Below are 16,603 nucleotides of genomic sequence, written 5' to 3'. Positions count from 1 at the left end.
TGATTCTGATTAGTCAGAGATGAAATGTTATTCTTAAATAACTGCTTACTTTAAAAGTTGTAGGCAAATCTTCATCTTCCGTAGGATGTAAAACCAATGATCATCTGCATCTCCTGTCTCTTGTAAGCTTTTATGAAATTCTAGCAGTCCTCCATTATATCTAGAAGGCATTTTAAACAACGTCAGTTTCAATGTGACTCTGTAACTAAATAGTTACAAATAAAACAAGTAACCCATTGTTTGTTTGTGTGGGGGGGGGGGTTTAAGCAGGGTAGTGACAACCTCTGGCATGCTATAGAAATGCAAATACTAGGACTCTCATCTGTGGTACATTGGGATGAAATACAGGTAGAAAGGGAGACAATAAATTATGTAGTAGCTCAAGCTCGAAGAGTATGGGGGTCATAGTAATTAAAGCGATTATAGAGTTGATTGGCTTTTATTTACTGTCTTGGAAGCCTTGAAGAAAGAATGACAGGCACAGGTCAGCCAACTACTGACCCAGGACACACTGTGAAAGACAGAGGCCTTTATGGCATCATTTAAAGAGACTCTCATTTTCTGTAGCCATGAACATAATCTGTGTTAAAAATCAGGCCCAGATTTAATCACAACATACAACAAACCATAAGAGAGATGAAATGCATAACCTCGGCAGGACTACTACTATCAACTCAGGATAAAAGGCCTCTGTGGTACCCTAAAAAGAATCCTTACCAACCCTAAACGTAAGAACAAACTATGCTGAAAATGAGGCCCAGTACTTTATAATCATAAAGGTAGAATAACAGCAAAGAACAAAAGTACAGCCTCGACAGAACCATTATGTGAAAATTAGGGCTCTGACAGGAAACAAGTAGATTCTGAGATCTGGAATGGGGACATTTAAGTGAATATGCTCAGAAACAATGAGTCCCTAAATTCCTCTGAGCTCTCTGGCTAACAAAGACCGATTTCTTGCTAGAACAGGGCAGATTCCCTTTACTTAGGGACCATACAAAAATATCATCTGAGGTACAAACCTCAAAAGACACCTTCCTTACCAAGATCCTGCCTATCTCCACTCACTGCTTGCAGACTAATACATTTAGGATCAGGTAAAAGCAAAGTCCAAATGGGAAAACAGAACTTATTCTGTTCAGGAAGAAAAAGTGTATTCATCACAAGAATCACAGAACTTGACTAGTATGTACTGGCAGGAACTCATGAGGGAGTGGATCTTAAGAAAGCTGAACAAGTGGACAAATATAAAGCTGCATAGGAAATGTGTAATGACATGGGACAACCTTTCCATAACCCAAGATTTAATTTCCTAACAAGGATACCTGAAGCAGCCCCAACATCTTGCTAAGAAAGGTTATTTGAAGCTTGGACATAACAATGGCCTGTAATAACTGGGTGGAAATGCTGGAAATTTCTTGGCAGAATACTAAAAGAAAGCTCGGGGAGGTGAGGATGTCCGAAAGGACATAATACATATGACTACAGAACCCACCACTAAAAAGTGTGCCCCGGGAAGATCCAGATAAAACTCCACCCATAATACAAATGAGAAATACAGAGTAAGAAGGACAGCTCGGTGGTGGCTGTTCTCTATAGGTCAAGGGGTGAAAGTAAATGATGCCGTCTGACGGGCTTTCTTGTGTCAATGATCTGGAAAACAGATTCTCTCCAATGCCCATTAGTGAAGAGAATAAAAAGTAGTTCACTAGTTCACATATCCAAGAGAAAGGCAGCAGTACACATTCTTTGTCTCGTCTCAGAGCTATGTTAATTCTCTCCATAATATAGATTAAAAGGATTTTGACCATTGTGACATTCTGAAAAACATCACATTGTTTACTAGTATTATTGATATCATACTAGTGAACAGGAAGTGGGAAATCTTCTGCATACCTTAATAAAACACAAGCATGCCAAAGCATAGAAGACAAACCAAAACATCAGGGAACTGCCAGGTAGTGATGCCTTTAGAGATCTGATGGCTGGGCCTAAGCAGTAATCCTTCATAAAGATTTGCCCAAGTGAACTGTCTAATTCACTCTCAGATCTCCGCCAAACAGTATTTCCTCAGAGAGACTTCTCTGAGGAACCAGAGTGGAGCGCCAGTAGTCTTTTATTACTCATTATCTTTTCCTTCACAGTTCTTTATCACATTTCATAATTATTTTGCATAACTGATTTTTGATTAATGTCTTTTATAATATTATCAGTTACATGAGAACAGGATCTATTTTGTAAATTGTATTGCCAAATCTAGCACAGTCTCTAGAATGTGACAAGTGCTTAGCAAATAAAATGAATGAATGATGTTACAAATGGCTAAGGATCCCCATACAGGGAGTGAACAGACTGCTAGTCCACATAGTTTCCCTGTACAATTTCACTAAATATATTGTACCCAACACTTCCAAAACTCAGCATTAGCATTTGGATGCCTTCAATGTTTTGTGAGTTCATTAACATTTATACTTAAAACACCTATTCCAACTGGTGATAATATTAATAACTACAACCATCACTCATTTATTACAAATGGCATTTTTGTGTCCTGGGCACTATGTTAATCACCTGTAACATTTTTGTGAGTTAGGTACCACTATTAGTTCTATTTTACACATAGGAAAAGAAGATAAGGCTTAGCAAAATTAAGTTTCCTGGGATCAAAATTAGGTAGGTGGGAGAAAATGTATTTGAACCCAGGTCTGTCAAGGTCCAGGTCTGTTGGCCTATGTTCCAATGTCTATGCTATAATGCCTCTTACTGTCATATTTACTATTCTCAAATATGTTAAAGAAATTATTATCTATAAAAACAGGTGAAGAAAAAAATCAGCCCAGCATGAATGTCATTATCCCTAGCACACCGCGCAATCTTTATTCTCAATGAAGAGAGTAGATAACAGGGGAGATTCACCCATTATTTGAAATCCTTACCTTTTCTGAGCACATCAGAGCAAAACATGTCCAAAATACACTAAGGACATAAAGTTTTCACAAATTTCATTTTCTTGGATAACCATCTTCATCACCAGAAATTTATTCTCAGCTTCTATAAAGTCCTGTAGTAACATAACACTGGGTTTGGCTGATGTAAAGGCATTTTTCCCTTTTACAATTAGAGAAGCTAGGGAATACTGATCCAGTTAATGCTAATCCAGTCTTTTGGTCATTTATTCACGTCTCTAATCCTGGCACCTCTGCATGTGATTCCATAGATAATGACTCAGTGCTCAAAATATTTATTTACAAAATAACTTAAGATATTCTTTGACTAAAATTTCAAAGTAAACATTAAAACAACAATAATAATTTTTGGTTCTAAAACTGACAAATATTACTAGCTAAAATTAGGGCTTTTCTGATAACTATTGGAAGTTTGTCTTTATAATTATTGTTAATTTTTCTCTCTAATTGGAGCACAAATCTTCCTAATTTTTCAAATAGCAAGTAGGGAGTATAGATTTCTGAAGATGGAAAGTTAAGGAAATATCAGTGTTGCAAAGAAAATGTAAGAAATCATTAAAAACCATAAAAAGAGAATGTTAGATTCAAAAGGATCCTTAGAAACCACCTAGTTAAATTCCAGATTTTAACTTTTTGTACTTTATTTTATTAAACAAAGAATCTGAAATAAAACTCATATTTTACAAGAGGGGTAAGATTAGGACCAGAGAGATTAAGCTATACTAGAAAAATAGATTAAAATGTATTGTATAAGTGAAAGATGCTAAACAATTTTCTGCTTTACACAAATGGTGTTTAAAGGATAAATAAAATAACTGAAGTTCTAAGCTAAAATTGTATTTCCCCTATCAACATTTTTTATTTTCACAAAATAGTCTCTGGCATAATTATTCTATATTATAAATATATGAAAGGAAAGTCACTGAATGGTTTCAATTTTTAGAGAATTTTAAAAATCAACATTTTAATTTGTTAAAATAAGGTCAGAATATAATGTTAAAAGATTTATAACGGGAAAGTAACAAATGCTACATACCTCTTTCTTTCCTCTTTCAGCGAGTGCTACTCCACACAAAAACAGTAATGTCAAATAATAACCAATATTCATCTGATGTGCCTATAAAGATAAAAATATATTTTAATTCCTTGTTTAGACTAAGCTGCTTCTAACTTTAGCAAAATTCATTAAATATCCTAGGTCTATTTAATAATTATCAATAATAGTAAAATTATCATTGTGTTATCAATCATCTATAATAACTATAGAGAATGCAGTTTAGATGTATTTGATAATCTGACCCAGAAGACAAGGACAGTCAATAATCCTGGGGGAAAAAAATGAGAGTTTGATTAAAGAAGAGTGAAAGCAAGTGCCATCAAGATTTGTTATATTAAACCTTTCAAACATTCTCTCACTCTCTCTATCATTTATAATATTTCAGGTATCCACTATGCATCTTAAAAAATTCAATGATCTCTTAAATTAGTCTTTTATGGTCCATTTATGTATTTTGTTATAATAGTATAAACATAAAGCCTATAACTTCTTCAGTGAAAATTAAAACATGAGGATATTTCCTTCATTTAAAAATGGTCTATGCCAAATTATAGAGATAAAGAAAAGATTAGTGAGTAGGGAGAGAGAGGAAAGCAAAGAGTGTGAGTGACTATAAAGGAGTAGCATAAAAGAGATTTTTTATAGTGATGTGATAGATCTTTTATCTTGACTGCACTAGTGGTTACACAAACACTCGTAATAAAATGAGATAGAACTATACACACCGTGCATAAAAGTTAGCATAGCGGGCCTGAGACTGCTATCCTTTGAAAGACCTTGCATGCAAGAATGACCCATTACTGGTGTCTGGGAACCTGAATTTCATGAATGTTCCTGAATGTTTTCATGAATGTCCTCTGATTGACAAGGGTGACTTACTGTGCCTGAATTGTTATGCAAACAATGCGGTTTATGCTGAAAACCTAAGAGTTCCTTCTGGGAGTCTGGAATTTTTATACATGCGAGGCAAAGGGTACCTACCTGACAACTCCTAACAAAAACCTTGGGCACCAAGTCTCTACTAGGCTTCCCTGTGTAGAAACATCACACATAATTCACATGTTGTTGTGTTTTTGTTGCCACTCTTTTGAATCCATGTAGGACTTCTTTAGGATGGTGTACACCACCTTCTAGAACCCTGGTCCTCAGAATCCTAAATAAGAGTGATTTTTTCCCGTGCTTGTTTGTATGCCATTATAATACGGAATTTGGTGTCTTATGCTACCTTGTGTGTTGCTTGGGTAGCCCCTTCTTGAAGATAACTAATCCATCACTTACATGGGTATAAAACTTAACTTACATTACTGATCCAAATTATTCAAATAACTGATTCTTCCTTTCACCATGTTGTACTATTGGTTCTAATTTTTGATGATGCAAGATGTATTTTTCTCAGACTTTTCTATTTATTTCTACAGTACCATTTGACTTTGAACATGTAATTATATCTTATCAATTTTAAAGTACATTGACAGATAACAGCTGTACCAGTTTTTACAAATACAGAAATATCAGAAGAGGAACTGATTAATAATTAGGAGGAAAGGAAGGACTCTCCATTTCTAATTGAGAAAGCTCATTTTAGTTCAAGTTTCTCTTTAAGATGAACAAAATTTTATGGTAGGGAAATGGACTAGAACAGGCTCATTAAAGAAACACAGTCATAAGAAAGTATAAGACAAAAGAAGGAAATCAATTTACATGTACCTTTCTCTAGAGGTAAAAGAGGAAAATAGAAACTGATCTACACCTTAAAGTTAGCATGCATTAGCCATTCTCTCATTGCAAACTGTTGTCCAAGTCCATTATTTCAAACTTTCAAAAATAAAACACTTACAGTATAATTAGTAGCTTCAATGTTCCTGAGCGCTGCTTCCACTTGTGTTATCAAGAAACATAAAGTCGAAGCAAGAACAATCTCCTCCCCATTCTGGCTCTTGGCGGCAACTTCTCCCCATGCAAAATTATTTGGTTGAAAATGTCCTTAAGTTAGAAAAAATCGACATATTTTATTATACAAATAATACATGTTCACTGTTGAAAATTTGGAGTACAGATATAAAGATGGTTTTTAAAAAATCCACACTACCAGATACAACTGTTCTCATATTCGTGTATTTATAAGTAGTCTGGCAAATGTTTGTAACTATTTCCTCAAAACACTAAAAAAGCATTTCTATACCTGCCGAGGGGTTGGCAACCTCCACCACTCTTACTTCAGGGAACGTGGCAATTCCCCTTCATTCTCATACTTTCATGTTCTCTAGCATAACTAAAATCTTCCCGCCAATTCTGAATGTGTGCTAAGCAGGAAGCTAGCTTTAATACCAACACCAGGGTAAGTCATCTTACGCTGCAATGTGATTGGAACCAAGCTAACACATGATTTATTATGTACCATAGTTTGACATTTACATGGATGAAATGAAAGGAAGGACTATGTCCTATGTTTGTGTCTATTCCCCAATGTCTTGTGCCCACAAGTGCTTGGTTTAAATTACATTATTTGTTTAATGAAGTATTATCTGTGTCGCAAGTTTAACTTACAAGTTCTTAACTTGGTATACAATACTTTCCTGTTTTTCTTCTAGCTAACTAGAGGCTTTATTTTAGTCTCCCTAGCATGCAGTTTAATGAACTTCTCCATGGACACATTTCCAAGATAAAGTAATCCACTGTCATGTTTTTAAACAATGTCTACACACAGTTTCCAAATTTATATTCCCAGCTCAGAACTATCACCAGAATTCCAGACTCATGTATGGAACTACTTATTCAGCCACGTCTCTTGAATTTGAAAAGGCATATAAAACATAACACTGACTTTCCACCTCTGCCAAGAAGTCCAGATAGTTTCAGATCAATCCTCTCAATGACAAAAACCAGAAAAGCTGGAAGAGGGGCCCTGGTAAACACCTAATTCTTTTGGTTGGGACTCTGAAGAAATATTCCCGAGAGTGTCTGTTTTGATTCTAATTGGAAACAGACCCTAACACAAGGATTTGAATGCACATAGTTTATTTGGGACACGCAGAGAACAAGGGTACAGGAGTGGAGAGGTGACACAGGGAAGGGAAAGCAGGCTTTAAAGTAATGGGTGTGTTATTAGAGCAGTTACCCAGGGTGGGCAATGGGGGTTAATATAACAGGGAAACTGAGAAAGAGTAAAAATACAAACCTCAGTATTACCCAACTCAAGGGGAAAGGTATATTTATATAACAACTCCCAAGGCTTATTAATTGAGTACTTTCTGGGGTGAAGATGGAGTATTAATCCCTTGAAACTTCTGAACTGCCATGAGAGTTCAGCCTTCTGCAGTTACAGGGAAAGAAAGGTCTGAGTCATACTAATGTAGACCCTGAAAACTGAAAACCGTGCAGAGCACACTGAAACAACAGACGCCAAGGGGTTTGGGCAGCATGCTGACAGTATCTGCTCCAAAGGGTAAACCATAAACAGACCCTACTTCACAGAACAGAAGTTTAAAATCACCTCCACCCTAGCTGAGTGAACTGATCTGCCAAAGAAGCACAAATAAAAATTACTAAGAAATATTTTGCCCAGTTTTTCTAGTTCTTCTGAAAGGAAGGATGCTCTGAACCAATCCAGGCAGCCACTGTAAGTAGCAGAATTCTGTATTTTCCTTTAGATGACTGTGGAATTTGCATTAATATTTTCATGTTCAAATTCATAATCTGGTTATTTTTGCCTTCTTTCTTTTTCTTTGACCATTCTTACCAGGCATTTATCAATTTCATTGTTCTTTTCAAAAAACACGTTTTGGCCTTATTGACTTTCTCTATTATGTGTTTTATTCTATTTTATTACTTTTAGTTAATTTTATTATACCTTTCTTTAGACTTTGTTTTTAATTTGCCATTCTTCCATTAATCTCTTGAATTTTATATTTAAATGATTGGTATTCAGCCTAGCATCTTTTTCTAATATATGCACTTCAATCTATAAATATTTCTCAAAGCACAGCTTTTACCTAATAACACAATTTTGATATATACTTTTTATTCAGTTTAAAATTTATTAATTTTCACTGTGATTTTTCTCTTTGACCCATAGGTTATCTAGATTAAAAGTATATATTTTAACTTAGAAACAATGGCTTTCTTTCTAATTTATCTTTTGGTTATTGATTTCTAAGTTAATTATACAATAGTCAAAGAACACGCTCTGTATGTTTTTATTCTTTGAAATTTGATTAGGCTTCCTTTGTGACTTAGTATATGGTCAATTTTTTAAAATGATCTATGTGCACGTAAAAAGAATGTATATTCTATCTATATTCTAGGAGATGTGTACACACACACACACACACACCCGTCAGTTTACGGCAAGTTTGCTACAGCTCTACTAATTTTGTATCCATGTTCTATCAGTTATTCAAAGACTTATATTTTCCTACTCAGATTGTTGATTTATCCATTTCTCCTTTTACATTATCCTTTTTTGTCATCTTATTATACATAAAGGTTGTATGTGTACTTGGTTCTACTTTTGGAATTTCTCTTCTATTTTCTAGACTTGTCTGTAGAGTAAACAGCAAGTAACACAGCTTTTTTAGTTATTAGAGCTCTGTAAGTTTTAATATCTAAGTGGGCAAATGATAAGCCGTTCTCCTCTATATGCCTCTTCATAATTTTCTTGGCTATTCTTTCTTTTATTTTTTATTTAAACTTTAGAATTAGCTTTTAGTCATAACAATAAAAATCCTTTTGTCACTTTTGTTGAATTACATGACATTCATAGATTTCAAGTTCAGGAAAAAATTGACAGCTTTATCCTATTTTATCTTCCTATATATACTGCTTTCGATTCAAGTCTTCTTTTCTTTTAGAGATTTTAATTTATTGTTTAAATAGAGTATTGATTTCTAAACTTAATGCAAAGAATATCAGTGTGTGTGGGTATCTGCTTGCTAAAATGTACATTCCCAGACCTGCCCCAAAAGATTTTGATCATTTGGGACAAGTATGAGGTTCAGATAGTCTCCAGTAGATGGCTTGGAAAAAACGTTGAGAAACACTAGTTTATAATCTTATATATTTCTTAGATGTTTTTCTAAGTATTTTACCTTGCTTTGTTGCTATTATAAATAAGTACTTTTCTTTCATTTTTACCTATAATTGACTACTGTTTCCATAAAAAGGCTACTGGTTTCTATTTATTATTATTGTTTTGGGTGATTTCCAAATGATAAGAGGAAAACAGTAGCATTATTTTATCAAGTTCAAACAAGAATTTGTACTGTGGTAAATCATCTCAGTTAAGGTTATAATTGTATATAAAGTCTTTGGGTATTTTCAGAGTTTGTTTGGCTTTTTAAATCATAAAAGTATTAATTCATTTCATAGAAGTAATTGATTTTTTTTTTCACAAAAAAGGCAAATGTGGCTTTTTCAAGACACCTATGGTGAATTGCTCCTTTTCCCCCAATTATCTGCTACAAATATAATTGTAGCAGATCACTTTCCTTAACTTTGGAAAACTCAGTTTAAAAACTGATACTCATCTTATTCTCAAAGTTTCATAAACTATTATCTAGGGAAACTATTATTTATAAGATAGAAATCTACAATATATTCTCTAGAATATTTATTTCACTCATGAATCTAAACATTTTGAACAATATTTTTATTTTTCATTTTTGAAAAATTCATCTACATTTTAAAAATTAGGAAAACTGACTGCAGTCCCCTATCCCAGAGTACTATGTTATGCAGTATTAATAGAATTAGAATAAATACTAAACCTTATTGTCAACACCTTACAAACTACTCATCAACATTCCTACCATTATTCTTCAGAGGCTAGCAGCAACTAACTCTATTTAATTAATAAAAGTCCAAAGTCAAGCTTCACATTAAGCCCTTCACAAGCAGTAAGAAGGACATTTCAAGACCTTACCTACACTGTTATGGTTTAAAAAAGGAAAGAAAAGAGTTATATTATTAAAAACAACACATATATTGATCTCTGCTCCTACTTCCTGCTAATATTTGGTCTCTGACCACAGCTGCTGACACAGAGCTCCTAAAGCCTTTGGAATTTCCTGAGTGAGAGAAGTGTGTTTTGTTCTACTGAGTGACTCTTGGTGGGCTCCTGGATAGGAGTTAGTCTCTAAAAAGATCTAGCCATAATTAGAAACTTGAAACTTTCAGTCCCATCCACCATTCCCAGAGATGGGAGTGGGACTAGAATTTCAATTAATAATTGATCATGCCTACATGATGAAGCATCCATAAAAATCCTAAAAGTAAGAGGTTTGGAGCTTCTAGTTTAATGAACACATCCATGGGCCAGGAGGGTGGTATACATCCCCTTTGCTGGGACAGAAGTTCCTGCACTCAGGGCCATTCCAGACTTTGACCTGACTGTCCATCTGTATGCTTTATTCTATACTATATTATGTAATAAAATGGTAAATGTAAGTGTTTCCCAAGTTCTGTGAGCTGTTCTAGCAAATCACTGCAACCAAGAGGGAACTGTTAGAAGCCCAATGTAAGCCAGTTGATCAGAAGTATAGGGGACAACCCAGGACTGGCAAATGACTTCTGAAGTGGGGGCAGTCTTGTGGTAGGAGGCCTTTCACTTGCAGGATCTGATGTTGACTCCAGGTAGATAGTGTCAAAACTGAATTGACTGGTAGAACACTCTGCTGGCCTTAGAGAATTTATCAGTGTGGGAATACCCACATTACTAGTGTCAGAGTGTTTAGAGCATAGTAGCAATCTGAGAGTAAGGGAACATGAAGTGTTTCCCTAGATACTAACATACAGAGAGCTATACATCCTCAAAGAATAAATTATGATCTTACCTGCACACTTTGGAAGGAAAAATCTTCTTGTAAAAACTTCTTAATGTGAGGGACCACACCTTTTGGTAGAGTATTAACTGAAGTCAATAACTTCTTCACCTCTGATAGGAGGTTAACAGGGACAAGATCAGCAGGTATGTCCTTTTCCTGTTCATCCTACAAGATATTATTAAAAATTTCCACAACTATATTTGGCTAATATTAAAATCAACCAAAGTCTTTTAAACAATGAACAAAGTGCCTTTACAGACTATACATAGAACACTGTGACAGACTACAGAAAATTCAAATAAGATTAAGACATTCTTCCTACTCTCAAGGAACTTAAAGCATTGCAGGAAGTTTAAGGCTACAACTCAAGCTTTAATATCAGGAATGTCATTAAAATTCATTTCAAACTTATAAATAAAGTAAAAATTCAAAGATGGGAATAATGACATCTTTTTTTGTTACGGGGTGGTGGGCCCTGGCTGGTGTAGCTCAGTGGGTTGAGTGCGGGCTTGTGAACCACATGATCATTTCCAGAATTTAAAAGCTCAGACGTGAACACCTCCCCTCTCTGACGAGCCTTCCGTCAGTCAGTAGTTGTTTAGACAGACAACAGGGAGGATAAGAAGAAGGGAGGCAAATCCTCTGGCAACGGGGTACAGAGGCTGGAAGGCCTCCATTAAGCTGTTCAGTAGTTAGCTTGAAAAAATAAAAAGGTGTAAAATTAGTCAATCAGAAGATCTTTGGATTCTGAATTAAGAGTTTAAAAAGGCTTTCTGCCTTGGCTGGCGTAGCTCAGTGGATTGAGCGTGGGCCTGCAAACCAGAGGATCGAGGTTCGATTCCCAGTCAGGGCACATGCCTGGGTTGCAGGCAGGTTCCTTGCAGGCTAAGCATCAGCAGGGGACGCACAAAAGGCAATCATACATTGATGTTTCTCTCCCTCTCTCCTTCCCCTCTAAAGATAAATAAATAAAATCTTTAAAAAAAAAAGAGTTTAAAAAGGCTTTCTTTTTCAGCTTTCTTAAAGATACAACCTGGGATGAATCTCTGTGATGAAAGGTTTTCCAGGGGAGACCGTCATTCCCATTTCCCTGGAGCTGAGCAGACTGGGTGTGGCAAACCCTACGGAGGTAACAGTAGCAGCAGGAGCAGCAGCACTTTACAGCCTCTGTTGGGAAGGAAGGTGTAAGTGCCTAGTAACAGAAGGAATTAGCCAGCCAGAAACATTACCCCTGTGCTTCTAAGACAATCCAAAGGTTCTTACCATTGCTAGATGCTGAAGATAACCTTTAAACTGAACCTTTAAACTCCAACATGGGCAGAAAAGTGAATGGGTGTCCCCTGGCATATTCATTTCAATAGACTTTTCCTATCAATAGGAAACTAAAATCTGACTCTGCCTTCCAGCAGGCATTGAGGAACTGCTCTTCTACTGGAATCTATTCAGATTCTGGCCGGTCAACCAGAGGGCAAGCTGAAATTCAGTGTCAATTTACAGCATGTTTATCTGCCAACCAAAACGATTTTATTTGCAGGCTCTTTGAAAAATAAGACATTACCATCCATATCTTGATAACGGTAAAATACCTATTTTCCAGCTCTGAGGTCCCAGCTCCCACTTTTCCTCTTATGTATTAAATTGTAACAAACTTTTCTTTTATTGTAAAGGTCTCCCCCCCCCATTTATAAAGCTGCGGTGAGTGATATCAAAGCAGGCACAGCTCTCGTTTAGACCTTTTTTTTATCATTCATTTAAACATTCACCTTGAAGACTCCTAACACCTCCCTAAATTGTATATAAGCACATTGTTTTTAAATCCACCTGACTGATACAGAGGCTCTGATTGGCCAACAAGTTTACATTTCAATGTGTGGGAGGATACCCCATGGATTTGCTACCCCTGACAGAGCTGACACTTACAGATCACACAATGCCAAGTAGAAAATTTAATATCAACATGTCAAGAAAAACAAAGGAAATTTACTTTTCTCAATGCTATTAGCTTGAAAACAAACTGATACACTTGATATTTTTCAGGGAAGAAATTCAGTTATGGAGAACTTTTCTTATACCCACTAAAATCAAGGATTCTCTTTCTCAGCTAGCAACTGTTGGAAGGAGCCTATGTTACCTCTAAGCAAATTCCCCAAAAGTGAAACATTTTCAGCAACTTAAAAATATTATGTTGTCATTACAGTTTTTAGACAATAATGTAAAAAGGAAAATAAAGCGGTATGCTGAGGCATGACACATGTAGAGATGATAATCAATCAGGAAACAGAGGACACCATATGTACTTGACTCTGTCACCACCAATAACAAAGCCTCTCCTACCCAGATCCAACTTGATCCACCCGTACAAGGAAACTGCCACCCTCCATTATCTTAGAAAGACATATGTTTGTAAAAGTTTAGGTGAGAAGGTACATCAAGTTTGTAGTTATGAAGAGTCCATTCACATAAAATTAGCTGGGTGTGCTAACTTGGTTTCATTGAAAATAAGATTAATTTTCAACAGCTCCTATATGCTGGGCTCTGGTCTATGTATCCACGTACACTGAACACACATTTGCTGTTCACACAACTCTGAAAGACAAACATTACTATGTTCCATGTTAAAACTTAAGCAACTGAAGCTTAGACATCAATAAGAATAGAAATTCATCCCAAGTTTCACCAACTGAAATTCCATATTCTTTCTACCATGTCCTATTTAAGTATGACATTTGACTTCACATAACTTTAGTGTACAATTGGGAACTGAACTAGATAAAAATCACAGATGAACATTCAGAAATACTGGTCAGTAAATGATGCTATAAAAATTAACCATGCCATCTTAATATTTCATAGTATACTATTCACATGAGTTCTTGCTAAGAGAACTCATTTGTTCAACAAAACAATTCAGAACAATGCCAGATGCTGTATGTGGTACTAAAATGAGTAATAATCTTTGTCTAAATACTCTGTCAAAGTTAAAGATTTGGGGAAAGTATCCGTATCCAGTTATGTTTATCACCTATCTCTAAAGCAGTTAGCCTGAGAATACAGTGAAAATACATGAATAGCAACTCATTTGTGAATTATATGTAACTATAGCCATAATACTAAAAAGAATGAGATTAAAATAAGTAAGTTCTAATATTTGTTCCCTCACCCCAAAAGACAGTTTCAAATATCTTGAGATGTGTACACTCTTTCTACATTCTTAGAAAACATCTTCACATTTTAATTCATGGAACAGATATCTATCCATTTCATGAACCTGATAATAGCTACTTTCTGAAAGACTAGAAATTTTAAAATGAGACATATAAAGGACTTCTCTCTGCACAAAGTAAACCTTAAATACGTATTAGTTATGATTTAAAATGATCACTGTGCCTTAAGTTAAAATTAAAGTACGTCACTTTCACATTTAATACCTACAAAATTGGATGCAGAAACAATGGATAGTACTTGCGTTCAAACAAAAAGGCAACCTTCTGATTCTGGGATATAACTTTAGATTTGAAAATGAGGGAAAAAATATTTACCAAAAATATCTAAACCTTGTATTTTAAACCTAGAGTTGACTTCTGTGAAATGTGTGGAAGGAAAAAATCAGAAATTGGTTGAAAGGGTGAAAATGTGTATCTTATGGTTTGACAAATCTTTTAGAGATTAGCTAAATTTTAATACCTGACAGTGGGAAAGGAAAAAGAAAAAAATAATTATAAAGGGAGAATACTTTTGGTTTATAAACTTTTCTGGCTTTGTGACAAAGATAACATTTCTGAAAACTAAGGGGTGACATTAATTGTACAGACTTTGTTCTCTGGACCTGCATAAAAGTAAAATCAATTTAATATTAGTATTTGAATTGTTTTAGTCATAGTTGGGGCATGGTATCCAAATGACGCCACAGCTGGACCTCTGCCAGTTCTACCACTGAATTTCTTTGCGTTAAAACTTTGGAACCTGGGCCAATGGAAATTGTGTTCTACCTAATGTTTATGTTGACTGAATAATCTCTTACCTTTAGATTTGGTCTCATGCCCCAACAGAATGCAAGCACTACAAAGTCAGGAAAAAAGTTTTTAATTCCTCTGCTATATCACTAGTGCCTAGAACACATGGCACCTTTAAATACTCAATATTGATTTAAAGAATGAAATCTCCCATCCTTCTGCACACCTCAAGACCTTTGAAAGCAGAAGTAAAGAATGAAATTGTGTGTAGACTAAGATTGCCTTCTTTGCTAACCTCAATTCCTCCTTTAGAAGTCAAGAGCAGCCTACATGCTACAAGACTGATCCTTGCAGGCAAACATGTGGTCAAGATAGGGCCTCTGGCCTCTGGAAGCTACTTCCTCAAGTGTTCTTTGTTGGTTCCTCCTCATCTCTCCAACCTTTAAATACTTAAGTACTTTGGTTCAATCTTTTCTAAACACACTCGCTCTATATCATTTAGTCTGAAGGCTTTTTATCTCCAGCCCTGACCTCTCCCTTAACTACAAATAATATATTCGACAGCCCATTCAACATCCCCTGGATATGTACTAGACATCTCAACATAACTGAAACTGAGCACTACCTATCTTTCCCTCCCCACAAAACAGCTGAAGCAAAGCCACCCAGCCAAGTCAGGCCAAGCTCACACTAACTGCAGTTAACCCACAACCTGTGAGCAAGAAATTAATGTGCATGAATTTAACCACTGAACTTTGAGGTGATCTGTTACCCAGAAAATGCTGATTAATACTCCACACTATCTAATATTGCAACACCCCACCCTGACTCTGATACTTTCCTTCCCTCTTCCCATTTTTCCTCCATAGCACTTACTACTAATATTTATATATTTTACTTATATGTCACAGACATAGTCTATATCCCCAGTTAAAGTAAAAGCTCTACTTGGGCAGAAAGTAGATGTATCACTTTTTGTTGATATATCACTGCTATATCCCTAGAACACAGAACACAGTCAATATATAGTGGATGCATGAATAATCGGTCTTAGGTTCATAGCTCTAGTTTAATTCCATGTTACAATATTCAGTATTCTATAAACTCTGCAATCTCTCAAAAATATAATTCATATTGCCATTCAGTCTGACTCATCTAATCTGATTTAAACTCTGGTCATGAGTCATTAAAATTTCCCATTTTCCTATTCAGTTTTGAATATGTGTTTTAAGTTTTTCTAAAGTAAATAAAGTCACTAGACAACCCTAAACTTGGGTTGTAAGATCCCAAGCATCTTGTGTTTAACTCACTTAAATGTCTTTTACACACTATAAACTAGGAAAAATACCTATGCCAAATATAAAAAAAGGATAGCAATAAAAATTTACAGAGAATAAAGATTTTGTGCCAATCCTTGAAAAATAAAGGAGTTGGACACTTACGATTTTGCCCTAAAAAAATCAAGAATTCCTATAGCATATTCTGTTTCTTTTAATAGTACTTACTCTGGTTTGTCTCTTTCCCCCCAAAACTCTAAGCTCTTTGAAAAAGAATTACGACTTAGTAAATATTTGATGAATTAATGTATATTAGCATTTAAAAATATATTTACCTGACTGATAAATGCAGATGCTCACTTTAGCTAGTGTCTTTAAAAATTTTTTGACATAAATAAATGCACTTTATAAAAAAATGTAATATCACCCTGGCTGGTTTAGCTCAGTGGATTGAGCGTGGGCCTGCAGACCAAATAACCACGATTCAATTCCCAGTCAGGGCATATGCCTAGGTTGCAGGCCAGTTTCC

The 16,603-nt window shown here is 35.3% G+C and overlaps 1 protein-coding gene across 1 annotated transcript in view; it reads right to left on the bottom strand.

Moving 5' to 3' along the window:
• The window catches only part of DZIP3 (DAZ interacting zinc finger protein 3), a 99,802-nt gene that overhangs the window by 81,071 nt on the left and 2,128 nt on the right, over window positions 1-16,603 (bottom strand). Inside the window, 7 exon segments of the mRNA XM_037063359.1 lie at window positions 50-90; window positions 93-160; window positions 2,937-3,061; window positions 4,003-4,083; window positions 5,861-5,973; window positions 6,807-6,810; window positions 10,854-11,009. Of these exon segments, the coding sequence (XP_036919254.1) occupies window positions 50-90; window positions 93-160; window positions 2,937-3,061; window positions 4,003-4,083; window positions 5,861-5,973; window positions 6,807-6,810; window positions 10,854-11,009 (588 nt within the window).

This window comes from Sturnira hondurensis, unplaced genomic scaffold (genome assembly GCF_014824575.4).
Source record: "Sturnira hondurensis isolate 20B ecotype Veracruz unplaced genomic scaffold, ASM1482457v3 Scaffold0014432, whole genome shotgun sequence".
In the NCBI taxonomy this organism is placed as follows: domain Eukaryota; kingdom Metazoa; phylum Chordata; class Mammalia; order Chiroptera; family Phyllostomidae; genus Sturnira; species Sturnira hondurensis.
Note: the sequence above shows the minus strand (reverse complement) of the source record. Positions and strands in the feature narration are given on the sequence as shown.